Raw genomic sequence first — 16,084 nt, forward strand, 5'->3', positions numbered from 1 at the left:
ATCTGTTGGCAAAGCTGAGAGTTGGTAAATTGGCATGGATAAAAATCTTACTATAGTCAAAAATGGTCAAGTTGACAATGTTAAAAACCACTTAGTGCCTTATATTCATTACTTTCCTGTATGCATGTTCGCAATACAATTTTCTGGCAATTAGGGATTGATAAGACTGAGCAGCTTTTATTTCTTAAAGTTTTACTGTACACCTAATGCTGTACTAGACACACACACACTATAGGTTTTACATACAATTTAAAAAATGCTAGCTATTAAATCTGCCCAGATTTGCATATAAAAATAGTTAAATGCAAGCTGAAAGCTTATTTTGATCATGGGATGACTGTTTCTGACTAACAGATGTGCTGTGTGAGGAAAAGCAACTAACTCCTAATCTGTTGTCACTTCCTCATGCCTGGGAGCAGAATGAACCAGAGCTAGAACTAGGATAATCTGGATGTGCCTAAGGATACTCAATTGGGAGCTTTGATCTTAGCAAAGGCCCAAAAGGGCTTTGCAAGATTATTCTCTCAGACCGCCCCCCCTGCTCCTTGCAGGTTGTGCATTCCTACAGCTCTGAGCGTCTTGCTGGGTTCAGTATCACCTAGGTTTAGTCCAGTCCTAACCGTACACTTCTAGAGGACTGGGAGCATATCAGAGTAACATGCTGCAGTGAAACAAGAAGGCTATTGCCATCATGCCCTGCTTGTGGGCTTCCCATAGTGATCCGGTTGGCTACTCCGGGAAATAGTATGCTGGCCCAGAAAGCCTTTGGGTTAGCTCCAGCAGGTCTTCTTAAAAAGTTAAAAAACAGCACCAATCTATTTTATCCTTCCATTCACAGTTCTGTGGATCAAAGCCATAAGAAAGTCTTATAGCAAGTGCCATCTTAGGATGTGAACTTCCTCATGTGATAGGATAAATATATCTTAAGATGACACTAGCAGCCAATGGTTTTTTAAGAAATATACTTGGAACTTTGTGACATACATGCACTTTCTACATTACTACAGCTTTATCCTTGCAAAAACATAGATATGTTGAGATATATTGACTAGTTGAAGGGCACCAAGCAAGATTCATGGATGAGCAGAGATTTAAACATAGGTCTTTCTGGCCCGTCACTGACTTAAACGGAATGCTACTTTGTACAAACTAGGTTTGATTTTGTTAGAACAGCATGTGTTTGTTTCAGACAGTAAAACCAACCAAGTTCTTTATATGACCAATCCAACCATTTTCCATGGGATGCAAGTGAACTCCTTATAGGCTTGCAAAATATTTGGTACTGTACAAGAAAAAAAAATCATTTCACCAAAACACTAACAATTTACCTGTAAAACTTTCATTTAAGTCATCATGTTTCTTCAAAGGATAGTTGATCATCACTTTAGGGACTTGTACAGCAGCATTCACAATACTGGTATGAGCTTTTCCAATCACAATTGGAGCAGGGGAATTTGCATGGCCTGTAGTAAAGTGACCCTTGACTTTTCTTATTGGCGTTTTTAGCATGGAAACGTTGTTCTGAAAACAAAATATACAATTAAACCTTTGAGTCTGATCACTGAGGCTCAGAGTACATGTAAGTCCTGGTGCTCGCAGCTCAATTACCATTTACTTCAAAGTTGGATACAGTTCTGAATGTCAAGTCCAGTATGCACAATAAATCCAAGCAAAAAAAAAGCAGACAGAGCTTTCATCCATTTTTCCTTCTTGAAACATTTTGCTGCTTGGCAGCAGCAGAAACTACAAACATAGAGCTCACATCTGGCCAGTCACATCTTGCCTCCCCAACAACATACTAAAAATTCTCAGTGCATTGTTGCACTGTTGCTTAGGGTGGCTTTTGCCAATTCTAAGTCATTTCCATCCTTTTACTTAAGTAGTACTGAGAAAAGACTGCAAAAATAGCATAGGAAATCTAATTTTACATATCTTATTTGATAAAGTCCATTTATGTATGTATTTAATATAGAGGTATTTGAGAATAAGAGTATAACAGTGGTGCCTCACAAGACAAAATTAATTCGTTCCGCGAGTTTTTTCGTCTAGCGAATTTTTCGTCTTGTGGAGCACGGATTCCCCGGGTATTAACGGCTTTAAGAAAAAGGAAGCAAACTTGCAAAACGTTTTTGTCTTGTGAAGCAAGCCCATAGGGAAATTCGTCTTGCGAAGCACCTCGAAAAACGGAAAACCCTTTCGTCTAGCGAGTTTTTCGTCTTGTGGGGCACCACTGTAATAGTACAGAATGGCATTCAAACTGCTTAACATCCTGTAAGGCTACAAGAGTATTACACCCATATTACAGATTAGATGCTTGACAGAGTATGGCTGATCCAATGATTTCCTGGCTGAACTAAAGTTTGAACTGAACCTTCCTGGTTCATTACATGCTGTTAACTACATTACATTAAGCAGCATGAACTATAAAGGACTTAATTGTAATTGTAGTAGTTTGAATATAGAAAACTCACTTTATTCCTAAAGTAATCAAATAGTAATTCATAGTTTGAAATATTATAATACAAGAGGAAAGCTGTGTGAAAGGCACTTGAAAACTTTTCACTTGTGGCTACATTTCCTCTCCACATATGTATCTTCTGGCTCTTTCTCTCATTGCAAAAAGCTAATATTACGTTGGAAATGCTTTAGAAGTGTCTACCCAGCTACTTTCAGGATACTGGGTACTTGGTAATTGTTTGACAACAAACAGTAACATGTAGTCCTGTTTCTCATGCGGAGATCTGCTTTGCATGTGCGCAGACAATGTTGGCTAGAAGTCATTGTTCTTACAGATCATTCAGCCTGCTTTACTTAACCTACAAGCTTTTAAGTAGCAAATATGGCTCTTAAAACATTATTTCTTTTTGCTTGTGGGCCAGTGTGTGGGCAAGCCACTTTGGTTGTGTCCTTTCTATTTGCTCTCATCATGCACCTAGAATTCATCTCCATTCATTTTACCATAAAAGGTAAAGGTAAAGGTACCCCTGCCCATACGGGCCAGTCTTGACAGACTCTGGGGTTGTGCGCCCATCTCACTTAAGAGGCCAGGGGCCAGCGCTGTCCGGAGACACTTCCGGGTCACGTGGCCAGCGTGACATCGCTGCTCTGGCGAGCCAGAGCCGCACACGGAAACGCCGTTTACCTTCCCGCTGGTAAGCGGTCCCTATTTATCTACTTGCACCCGGAGGTGCTTTCGAACTGCTAGGTTGGCAGGCGCTGGGACCGAGCAGCGGGAGCGCACCCCGCCGCAGGGATTCGAACCGCCGACCTTTTGATCGGCAAGCCCTAGGCGCTGAGGCTTTAACCCACAGCGCCACCTCCTCTCTCAAAAGAAAATATGATGCATACTCATTAACATTAGCAACATCAACTTATCCATAATTTTCCCAAGCCCAGTTTTAACCTACTTTACAAACTGCTGTCCTTTATATTACTCATATATACTCCAATGTGGTAATTCAGGCTGGTTTCATTATCCAAAAGGCATGCACACCAAGAGAACACATCTCTAAACTCAGAGTAGTGCGAAAGAACCTGATCTGCACATTTGCTCTGGAATTCCATGCAATTATTGGGGGGGGGGGGCAAGGTGGAGGACATTTGAAGCTGCCTTATACAAAGCAGAACTATTGGTCCATCCATCCCAGTGATGTCTATTCTGACTTGGTGGAATAGATCTCAAGTTGTCTAGAAGTGCCAGGGACTGAAACTGGTACCTCATGAATACAGACCATCTATCAAAAAGCTAAAGACCCTTCCCATCCCTGGTTTCAAAGAATTCCAGACTCTGGCATTTAATGACTGGAAAATGGAATGCTTCAATATATTTACTAAATGCAGGGTATTAGTTTTGATCACTGCTAGAGAATTACCTTTGATGGTTTTGTTGAGTTCTTGGCTGACCTCTTCTTGGCTGATCTTTTAAGACCACATTTTGCAGTACTGCTTACTTGAGATTTTGGAACACCCTGTTTCACTATATCTGCCCAAGACTTTGCAACTGGAATGATAATTGTTCAAGATTGCTAGTTATTTCTATGCTTAAAACACATTTTTAATAAAACCAACATTTTCTAGATTTGTAGATTCATTTGTTCTAATGCATTTTTAAGCCAGGGTTGTCAGCCTGATGCCCATGAAGGCTTTCATTGGTACCTCTGGACATGTGCCAATTCCAAGCTTTATTTTTTTAATTAAAAAACCCACAACTCTCTAGCCCTCCCACAAATAGGGGGGGTGGGGAATGAGCATGTATCTTCTAAACCAGTGTTTCTCAAACTTGGTCCCATCATCCCTGACCACTGGTCTTGCTAGCTAGGGATTATGTGAGTTGTAGGCCAACAACAGCTGGGGGCCCAAGTTTGAGCAATTTCTGTGAAATGAAATTGAGTGTGGTGTGACCACCTTGTTTATTTTTCCTGGTACTGAGTAATGTCCCATTACAGCATTGGTGTGATCTCCACAATCAGGATTAGTAGGACCTAAATGACTTCCCATGGTTAGCATAAGATTTGAGGGTGGCTCTCTCTCTAATTCTGTGTTAGATCATGCTCCTCATTGTAGCCATTTTGTGTTACGCCACACATATCTCATAGTAGCTATTTTGTGATGGGCACCCTCACTCTATCAAAATTCAAACTGTGCCCACTGATCCAAAAAGGCTGGTAAACCCTGCAGTCTTTTATAATACTATATGCTGTATCTGATTGTTTTGTGGAACATCAAAAGACACTAACAAAGCAATAATGACAAACCTATCAAGTTGGCTTTGGAAGCACCACTTTGCCTTTTAGAGTGAATTACACCCATTACTCCACTTCTCCTACACAAATAACTTCTTGGAGTAGCATTTTTGCTCCTCTTTGTTGAACGAGCAGCTTTGCATTCTTGAACAGTAGGTTCAGATGTCTTTACTTCAGTGAACTCTTCATCTCCGTTCATCTGACTGGAAAGAGCATCCTGTTCTTCTGAAGGTGGGCTGGTAACATGAGAAACTGAAAAGCGACCTCTTCTTTGGGGTGCATCAAAAGAAAAAGTGGCTGGGGGCGAAGCAACCGGAGACCTGCGTGCTGGAGGCGAGGCAACCGGAGACCTGAGTGCTGGAGGCGAGGCAACCGGAGACCTGCGTGCTGCAGGCGAGGCAACCGGAGACCTGCGTGCTGCGGGCGAGGCAACCGGAGACCTGCGTGCTGCAGGCGAGACAACCGGAGACCTGCGTGCTGCGGGCGAGGCAACCGGAGACCTGCGTGCTACGGGCGAGGCAACCGGAGACCTGCGTGCTGCGGGCGAGGCAACCAAAGACTTGCGTGCTGCGGGTGAGGCAACCAGAGACCTGCGTGCTGTGGGCGAGGCAACCGGAGACTTGCTTGCTGTGGGCGAGGCAACCGGAGACTTGCGTGCTGCGGGTGAGGCAACTGGAGACCTGCGTGCTGCTGGCGAGGCAACCGGAGACCTGCGTGCTGAGGGTGAGGCACCATTCTTAGATGAACTATTCTCATGCTGAACCCCTTCAGGGAAACTCTGTAGAGAAAGAAGAGGGATTTTTAAAAAAGTTAATACAAAGAACTTCTAATGAGATATCAAATGTGGCATAGCACATAAGCAGAACTTAAACTGGGGAGACCTGAATTTGGGAATCTAGTGTACCACTTAGGTTTACAACCATATCATACTGCAGTGGTTGAATGGATAAAATGTTCTCAATGTTGTCCTGAGATCCTTAGAGGAAGTAGAGGATAGCAATTTGAAGTATAAATATCCACTTACAGATTTCAGTAGTTGCCCAGGAACTAAGTAGTTGTAGCTGGTACTTCATTCAAGTGCATCTCCTTACTATAACATTTGTACAAGCTGGTTTGTTAAGACAAATTATTTTGGACATCTACATTGGCAACCGTGCCCCTATTATCTACAGAAAAGCATGCGAAGTTAGAGCTACATAGTTTGACACACAAACTGTTACGTGCTCCTTTTCAATTAACCTTTCTTTCTTGGGTAAATAGGGATGAGAAACCTTTTGGTGTCCTGCAGGTAGCAGTGGTTTACCAACCCAACCCCCCCCCCCTTTGGCACCCATGAAATACCTCAGTAACTATCTCATCAAAAATCCACAATATGTAAGAAATAGCTTGCTCTTCTTGCTCAGTTTGTTTGCACTTAGCCAGCTACACCTATAAACATGTCCACATGTCACTGGATGCCAGGATTAAAGTATAAAGAGCTTCTTCCTGGGAGAGAATGCAGTAGTGGTTGGTGCATGTGCTCTTTTCTTCACTAATGGGGTGGCATGTCTGCAGCATTCTATAATTATGTCTTTTTCCATACTTTTAGACTTAGCAGACTTTTTATTTTATAATAAAAAGCCAACCCGCGGCAGCCATTTTGTGATTAGTAAGAACAGCACTTTCTCCAAATTTAAGATGTGCTCACTGGTTCAAAGTTTGGCGACTTCTGGCCTAACTCTTATCAGCTCCAGTGAGTAGAGCCAATGGTTAATGATGATGAGACCTATAATCCACCAAAATCTGGAAGGTCAGACACATGAAGAGGCCTAGGAAGAAACCACACAGACACACACCATGTCCTAGCCCAGAGAAAAGGAACCTTTTTGGATCCACAGGCCAGTCTAGCAGGCCAAATTTTACAAGTGTGTGGGGCCATCCTCCTGCTGAAATCACAAATGATGTCAAGGGATTTGGGTGCTCTGAAACCCCAAATTTAAGACTTCAAAGCACTAGCAGGCAGCAAGGCACTGTTAAAAGCAACGTGTTTTCCCACATCATGAAAGGAGGGACATGACACCTGAACCAAGTAGGAACATCTTCGCTTTGCATCAGCCACTGGGTTCCTGCTTTGTGCACTGCTTCAAAGGCTCCCAACAACCAGCTGATTCGGAAGCGACTCAAGCTGGTTTGGCCAACTGCCTCCCTCACTTGTGGGCCAATGGGGAAGCCTGTCAAGCCAAGATTGGCCTGCAAGCCAGAGGTTCCTCAAACCTGTCCTAGCCCTTCTCCTTAACTGAGAGCTTTCCTCCTCCTTTTTTAAAGGGCACTGTGAAGCCAAAATTAAGAACTTTTATTCAGTGAGAATGGACTGCATTCATTCAAGTAGACATCTTTTCTGCTCATTTCTTTTAAATAAGATAAAACACCTATCTTTGAGAGGCCTTCCTCAAACAAAGCACAGGACAGCACACAACATGATAAAACGAAATACAATCACTACAACTACTAAATAGAAAAACCACAATACAGAACAGTAACATCAAACTACTTGCTCCAACCCACGATGGAGTCATGTTGTCCCTTGCTGCAATTTTATTTATTTTTACTCATAATCCAACTTTTAATAAAAATGCCAGTTCTCAAGAGAGTTATTGTACAGCAGGTGAAAACAAGGAAGTGGGGCTAGACCTCACTCATCCCATGGTGGAAACAAGTCTTCCCTTGCTAGCATTTGTCAGGGAGCAAGACCTCTGAAGCAAATGGTCAAGCAACTGGAACTTGCTCAACCCACACTGGAAATAATATTTCCCTGCATTCAAGATCATAAACCTGTCTCAAGGACACTTCATTTACCCTGACAACTTCTGAATTAAGAAATTTTAGGCAGGGATCCTATACCTACTTACTTGTAAGCCCCATTGGAAGGAATGGATAATATCCAATTATATTGTGGCATTAGAACAAATTTACTCTCAAGGGGGCCTTCTTCCCTGCACCCGAGCTCTCATGTGTCCACCAATCCTGCTTCAAAGTGTTTGGACCCTCTGGAGATTTGGTGCGGGGGGGCATACAGGGCAACAGGGGAAGGACTTTTCTTACACAATGTTGGATTTCACCCAATGGGACTTATATCTAAGTATGCATGTACAGGATTGTTAGAAACACACACACACGCACACACACACACACACACACAAAGAATGAGAAGCAGAAGACTTGATCTGGGTGCTTTTGAGGCATTTCAGTACAGAAAATTATTTACCTTGATTCGAGATTGTCTAAATTTCAAAACCGCTCGAGGCGAGTTTCCAAATGGCAAGCTCAGTCGTGCTGGAGTTGCACCTCTTTTAAGTGGTGAGTTTGGAGGTAAGCGTTTATCAAACAGTTCAGGACTCAAGTGCCCACCAAAGGACACCCTCTTTCTCTTTCCAAGAGGCTGAATTAATATGTCAGGTTCTTCGTCCTTCCGCTTTTTAGGTGATTTCTTAACTTCTACAAAAGAGCAAAACATACCAAATTCAATATACCAACTTACAAAGCTAATCAGAAGGTTGATTCATTTTAGGTAATTTATCTAAAAGAAAGACAGAAGAAAGTTATTCTGAATTCCAACATAAATATTTAGCTCCAATCACAAAGGGAGTAAAAGGTAAAAGTAAAGGACCCCTGGACAGTTAAGTCCAGTTGACTTCAACTATGGGGTACGGCGCTCACCTCCGCTTTCATGCCGAGGGGGCCAGCATTTGTCTGCAGACAACTTTTCCAGGTCATGTGGCCAGCATGACTAAACACTTCTGGTGCAATGGTACACCATGACGGAAGCCAGAGAGCATGGAAATGCCATTTACCTTCCCACTGCAGTGGTACCTATTTAACTACTCGTGCTTGTATGCTTTTGAACTGCTAGGTTGGCAGGAGCTGAGATAGAGCAATGGGAGCTCACCCCATAGCACTGATTCAAACTGCTGACCTCATGATCGGCAAGAGGTTTGGTGGTTTCAGAATGTAAAGGTAGGCTGTTGTTGATTTTTGTTTACTATGTTAAATAAGCAGGATTACTTGATAGCAGAGATAGACTAATTAATGAAATCTATTGGATTTGTCCAAAAACATGTAAAAAGGTAAGTTTTCAAATTGCCTTGATATTGAGGTATTTTGTACATTTACCTGCAATTACGATGCTTTAGGTTATATGAAATACTTTTAAAGTGTGAAATACTTTAAACTAACATGGAACTTGCTAATAAACAATAATAATAAACAAATATTATTATTGGAACCAAATGGAGAATGAGGTATCCTATTCAAACTTGTAGTTGGCTAAAATAAGGAACATCACAGAAACTGATATAATGACCAAGAAGATACAGTTAAGTGATGAAAAAGATTTTCTTTTTCTGTGAATTGGTTACTACATACTGAGTGTCAGTATAATTTGAATATTATTTATTGTTAATTCATTGTTTTCTGGAGTGATAACTAAAATTTCATCTTTTATGTATTTGCACCAATTCAAGAGCACTGGAGATTTTTTTCTGTGCATACAAAAACCTGTCACAAAATATTGCAGGTCTTTTAGTCTAGGGCATGGGTAGGCAAACTAAGACCCAGGGGACAGATCCGGCCCAATTGCCTTCTCAATCCAGCCCGTGGATAGTCCGGGAACCAGCATGTTTTTACACGAGTAGAATGTGTCCTTTTATTTAAAATACATCTCTGGGTTATTTGTGGGGCCCTTAAGTATGCCCTTAAAGAGGTCTCTTGGACCTAAATACAAGACTGATAGAGTCAGAAAATGAGTGTATGATGACACTTCAGTATCAAAATAGTAAGGATACTTTCTGTTAAAGTAAGATTTTAAAAACAGAACTAGTAAGAGATAAAAATTGAGTTTTCGTATTTTTTTCCCCTTCATTACTATTAAGGAATTTTCCTTTGTCATGTTGGTTGTCTATATTTATATGTACCTGTTTATATGTACCTGTTTAAAGCAAAATAAAAGTTATATAAATTGAGAAAAATCTGTTGGGGTTATTTTTAGTGCACTGTACTTCTCTTAATCGTAGTAACCAAATTCCTTTGGTATTCATACAAGTTTTATAAATTGAATAACCAACAGAGTTCGAATAAAATTACATAAAGAGAGCAAAATTACAAGTTCAAGAAAAAGTCAAGACAAATTTCTGAAACAATCTCAAAATGATAGTCTTAGGCTTGTACTGCAAGTACTTACCTGACTTTCTTTTTATAGTAAATGCGTTTGCCGCATTCAGTTCTGAAGCAGTCTCACCCTCTGCTGGCACTGGTACATTATTTTCATGACCTGGTATATAGTGTTTATTATCAAAACTCTGGTTGTGGGCCTTCATCGTTTGTTCTTTTATTTTATCATCCTCCTCCTCCTGGAGCCAGTTTCCCTCTTTTTCAGGTGGCTGGTAAGGTGTGCACATGAAACCTGTTCCAGAAGTATCTACAGGAACTTCTAATGACTCCTCTGAATTGATATGCATCTGCTCTGTAGAAAAATGCCCATTTAAAAAGTCTTCATTTTGCTTAATGCTCCTTCGGGGGCTTTTACTGTTACGACATCGAAATGAATAGGCAATCATTCCAGAGTTTCTATCTTTTTGTGTGTTGTTCATAGAAATCTCATTTGTTGCTTTCAGAGTTTGCATCGGTTCTATGGCCAGAACTTCATTCTTGCCTTTTATTTTAAAAAACTTTTCTGTCGAGGCAACAAAATCAGGCTCCGTTGCACTAACATTCATTGAGCACTCTTCAATTTCAGAAGAGGTTTCTGTGGAATTCTTCAGTTCAATCAATGAATCTACCTGTTGCATTCTAGATTTTGAAGAACGTCTAGATTTTCTAGAACGTGGACTAGAATAAGTTTGAAAACTCTCTTTATTAGACTTTGGTATGGACAAAATGCTTTCAACCGATCTGCAAGTATCTGTTAAGTTAGCTTTGATTTCCACATCAGCTGTCTTTGTTGGCTCTTCTTCTGACTTTTCAGGGTGCCCTGCTCTATCTGCAGGTTCCAATGATACTATGGAACATGATTCATGGAAATACTTTGCACTTTGTCTACTTGCTGTTAGATTTGTATCATTACTTGCATTTTTAATCCCTTCAGTTCCATCTAGTTCATTCTCTTCTGCTTTCTGGAAATTTAACTGATTGGTGCCTTCACTTTCTTGCTTCCGTTCTGCAGCATAACCTTGAAGACCCAAAGATGATCTTTTGGATCTGTTCCTTTCAACAGATCTTAGATTTGATATCACACTGTTTATTTCTTGACTTTTAATATAACGAGAATGTTCAAATTCATTCCAAATTACACCTTCAGTCTTCTTAGTTTGACCAGTTTCAGATATCCTGTGTGGTATCTGAGATGCAGCTTCTTCCAAGGTATCATTACCATCTTTTTTGGCTAAGTGTTCTTCTTTTGACTGCAGAAATGTTTCATTGCTAACATCTTTCTCTGCTATTTTTGTATCAGGTTCGTGCTTCACTAATTCATAAAGTTCGCTAAAAGGAGACATTTCGTTTTTCCTTTCTGAACTGAAGGTTTTGTATGTAGACTGGGGTGTGCCATACTGTCCAGTAATAAATTCTTGAATTTTTGTCTTGTCACTTTCATTAGTATTCCGATTTTCCCAGTCAAGTTTCTTTTCTAAGAAGAGATTTTTAAAAGAATACATTTTTAAACAATGTGTTCTTTAAAAGTATTTCTATTTTTTGAATAGAAATAAAAGTATTTCTATTTTAGATGAAACAGTGTTACCAAATTCTACAGTCAGTTAAGGTTCTGATCATAGGGCAAATATATTTTTGAGGAATTAAGTAAAATCAACAACACCTGCTTCTACATAGAAAATTAAATTTAACATAAAAGTCCTGAACATACAGCTCAGACATTCACAAATGCACTCATATGAAGCTACTTTGCAACCGATACTGAGAATAGCATGCCCATAGTGAATGGACTCTTAAAACTTATCCGTGTATGCAATAGACTCTCTCTCTCTCTCTCTGTGTGTGTGTGTGTGTAAAAAAGTACATTGACAAACATCAGCATAATCTGTAATATAAATTTAAGATTTATCTACTTGTGAACTCTAATCATAATCCAGAGCAAACAAAAAAAGTGGTTGTCTGAATATCAGTTCCCGCTTCTTCTCTTTTGCCATGCCTGGAGCAGCTGGCAATACAACCTGCAGTGGAACTGGCAGGAAATAGAACTGGAAGGGGTTTTTTCAGCCTACAAGGTGTATTCTCTAAAATATTTTGCTTCCTGCTACTGGAGAGATGGGTGGAGACAACCCCTATCAAGGATCACATTCATCCCTACAGGAGAAACTAATTCACCAAATCTTGCTTCATCTGTTCCCTCCTACAGCAGAATCCCAGTAAATGCTTTGATTTCAACTACTATGTATCTGTTTATGTAGCTTTACATTTTCTTGCCATTCAAGGCCTAACAGTGGTAAATAAGCTAAAATAACTACCAACCAGAAATCTGAGGACTTTTAGATTCTGAATTCCGACAGTGCAACAACTCCTCCTGTTCTTCCTGCAGAATATGAAGAACCTGTAAATTTGTACACAATGTATCAGATCAATGAATGTTTTATTTGTTTTAGAAGTTCACAAAATTGTGCCTATGGAAAGTATTAATTGGTTTATTTTTGAAGTAAATATTTACATGGTATCGAATAATTTAACTGAGTAGATTTCACTAGAACCCACCACCTCTATCCTAGTTCCATTTATTAAGAAAAAGCTTCAGCTGTTTATTTATCTTCCCCCCCTAAACTAGGAGTAACAGCTATCTTGAAAATAATCTATCATCTTTGAATACAGTTGTTCTTGCATAATCATTAAAAAAATATGATATGAAAATGTGCTGTTAAAAGAATGCTTCCAAAACATCTATTAAAAGTATACATTCTCAGTAATATATTACTTTGGAGAGAAGAGTGCTGGCATTAAAACGTTTCTGTGAATACAGTTGCCATCCACACATAAAAAAGGGAGACCCTACATCTGCAGGTAAGAAACCCACTTAAGGAGATCGGGAATATGGAAACCTATAGCTACATATTTCATTCAGTCCAGCAAAATGCAAAGGTGCATTTCATTGTATTCATGAAGTTACCTGTAATGTTTCATTCTCTTGAAACCTGGAACTCCTCTTCCGTGGAAGTAATGAAGGTGGATATTCAAACCTGTTTAAAGGTATTAGGTAGGCTTAATATTGATTTGTTTATCCCACTGATGAGCTAAATACCCTGGCTGCAAACCAGTTGTTGAAAACTCTTTGGGCTGGATAATGCAAAGAGAGAACCAGCCTTAACAGTCATAGAGCCAAACAAGAAGTGTAAGTAGCAACAAATTGAGAAGCAGTCAGGGAGGTGAATAAAGGAGATGAGTTCTGGGATCAGGCTTGGCTATGAGACAGTCAGTTTTGGCTGAGACCTGACCTTTACAAAGAGCAGGACAAGGGGACTGTGACGTTGCTCTTGCTTCTTGACTCTTGTGCAGCTTTCAATACCATTTCCCGCAGTTTTCAATACCATTTTACCATTTATCCTCCTGAACTGACTCAGTGGAATGGACACTGGTATCACTGTGTTACTGGGCTTCCATTCCTGCAGTCCTGAGAACAGCACCGGAAGAGTGCTTTATGAATCTCTGACAGTTCTGTTATGGAGTACCCCTGGGTACAATTGTATCCCCCAGTGCTATTTAAAATCTATACAAAGCCACCAGAAGCCACATGGAGCCTGGACCTGTGCCCGGACACAGTGGTGGGACAGATGAGGGAAAATAAGCTGAGGTTGAATCCTGCCAAGGTGGAGGCACTATAGGTGTCTGGATCCCATGTGCAATAAACTGATCAATTATGTGCCATGGATGGGGTTACACTTCACCTGAATTAGCTGGTATGCAATTTGGGGGTGCTTTTGGATCCAGCTTTGTCAATGGAAGCCCAGGTAACCTCAGTAGTTCATGCATTAATGATTTCAAAGCTGGATTACTGCAATGCACTGTAAGTAAGTTTCACTTTTACTGACCCAGAAACCGCAGTTAATGCAGAATGCTGCAATACAGTTGCTGAAATGATTGGGATCCTATCAACATATAACACCTCTGCTCAGATATCTACACTGGCTGCCAGTTTGTTACCAGGCTAAGTTCATGGTGTCACTATTAGTATACAAACCCATAACAGTTTTGGACCACTTTACCCCATATACTCCCCATCAGCCACTTCTATCGGCAGAACTGACACAGCACAACGTACGTAATACTCATTCCGCAGTTACAAAACCACAATTTTTTGGTGTTGCAGCACCTACACTTTGTAACTCTCTACCTACTAATATCAGATAGGAGTCTTGACTGTAGTATTTTCAATGCCTGCTTAAAACATGTTTAGGCTAGCCTACGCAGACAAGTTGAATGATGCAATGCATTTTAATCTCCCTTTGTTTACTGATGATTTTAATTATCTTTTTAATGCTTTTAAATACCTGTTTTTAACTGTCTTGTACTGATAATTTTAACATACTCTTTTTTATAACCGCTTAGAGGCTTTACTACAATCAAGCAGTATATAAAAGTTGTGAAATACAGGTGGTGACTATTTTGCATGCGTCCAATTGATGTGTGGCCTTCCATGCATGCCATTTTCTGACCCAGAAGGGGATGGAATGGGCTTACACACAATATGACTCAAAATGCAACCCCTGCACAAAGGAGTTGCCTGAACATAAAATAAACTCATTAAAAATTCCAATGACTTGACCCAACCTAGGCAACGTGACAAGAGTAATTTTATTTAAGTAGATCCATAGCTGTGTATAGCATTGTTACCTACCTGAAAGAACGATCAATAATAGTGAATACATCTCCATGCTTTAAGTACGTAGGCTGCTGAAAAATATTTCCATTGAGTTCTGTTGGGTTTGCAGGACTTAAGTTAAACAAAGTTGCCTAAAAATAGATTTAAAAATATTCAGCTCAGTCAATTAAGAAAGGTCCAAGAGACACTCAACAAATCAATACAAAAAAATAAGAATGCATACCTCCTTATTTTCATTGACTTCGATTTTACAATGTTCTTTGGAAACCTGAGGCAGCTGAATTCTGATGTCACACTCTCTTTTCCTTTAAATATAATCATGCAGTTTTCAGATTAACATTTGTATATTACGCAGAGATAAAGGGTTTTTTTAATATAAAAAATGCCATAATGCTACTATTCAAATATTAGAAAAATTATAAAGACAAACTATGTAGTATTATGAAAACTGAACTTGTTTTAACTGAAAAAACCACTAATGTTTACTGTTGGCACGCCATAAACCAGAGATGGCTAATCAATTCAGGGTCTAGAGCCACACTGGTCCAGAGTGAACCATGATATCTACATGCCAAAGCAAGCATGCCCAAAGTGTAAATGTGTCCATGGCTAGAATTGCAGTTCGCAAGCTGCCTTCAAAAATCTTTTATATTCTATCAACACTATTTAAAATCCTTTTTTGATAAGCTGTTATTATTTATTAAATTCTGTAAAATATAAATATATACATAAGAAAGAATACATTTTATGGATCAGAACATGGGACCTGTAGAACTGGTCGATGAAGAAATAGTATTTTTTAAATGGACAAATTGGAAGGTTACAAGGGCGGGGCACAAAAAACTTTCTGGGGAACTATATATGGCTCACAGGCTATGGGTTGGCTACCTCTGCCATAAACTTTCCCCTGCCTTCATTAAATATGCACAGGCCACTGATATCTATTCACGTAGATACTTGGAGAAAAGATACTCTAAACCAGAGCAACACCTGCACCCACCCTCCAAAGATATGAAATGATAAACATAATGTTGCCGATATTGCTTGCTTATGTAAAATAGAAAGGCTGAATAACTATTGGAGTTAATAAAGTTCAACGTTTCAGAGCAGGTTGTACACTTCAAAAATTTCTCTAGAGTTGAAAAAGACCTCTCTCTATTGACTTTTATGTACAGTGAACTTGAAGCAGACAAGCAAAACATTAATTCGAGAACATCATAGATGCTTATATCTCCAAAAGCAAGTGAATGTTGCTCCTCTCATTTGATCCACTGAAAGCATGCTATTAACAACTTTTGCCCACAAAAATATTATAGCTTCACTTAAGTTTCAAAACTGTGAAAAAAAATTAAATTTAAACCCAAAAGTAAAGACAATTTCCTATCTACTAGCTCTCAAAAAGGTCCAATTTACATCAGTGTGCAAACCTAAAATGTGCACATTGATGCAGGGCTTAGGCATGTTGACAATTTAATTGACATCTTAAGTT

General features: G+C 39.7%; 1 protein-coding gene across 20 annotated transcripts in view; it reads right to left on the bottom strand.

The window, feature by feature from the left end:
- Positions 1-16,084, bottom strand: part of MKI67 (marker of proliferation Ki-67) — a 35,373-nt gene that overhangs the window by 14,009 nt on the left and 5,280 nt on the right. For 2 of the 20 annotated variants that reach the window (XM_079977101.1, XM_079977112.1), the window contains exons 3-11: positions 14,819-14,900; positions 14,611-14,726; positions 12,886-12,955; positions 12,240-12,318; positions 9,958-11,400; positions 7,987-8,216; positions 4,755-5,520; positions 3,873-4,000; positions 1,329-1,521 (exon numbers count right to left, since the gene is read on the bottom strand). In XM_079977101.1, coding sequence (XP_079833227.1) covers positions 1,329-1,521; positions 3,873-4,000; positions 4,755-5,520; positions 7,987-8,216; positions 9,958-11,400; positions 12,240-12,318; positions 12,886-12,955; positions 14,611-14,726; positions 14,819-14,900 — 3,107 coding nt within the window. The remainder of the gene's footprint in view (positions 1-1,328; positions 1,522-3,872; positions 4,001-4,754; positions 5,521-7,986; positions 8,217-9,957; positions 11,401-12,239; positions 12,319-12,885; positions 12,956-14,610; positions 14,727-14,818; positions 14,901-16,084) is intronic. The other 18 variants (XM_079977109.1, XM_079977105.1, XM_079977113.1 and 15 more) reach the window with 18 other exon arrangements.

This window comes from Podarcis cretensis, assembly GCF_951804945.1.
Source record: "Podarcis cretensis genome assembly, chromosome: 5".
Lineage (NCBI taxonomy): Eukaryota > Metazoa > Chordata > Lepidosauria > Squamata > Lacertidae > Podarcis > Podarcis cretensis.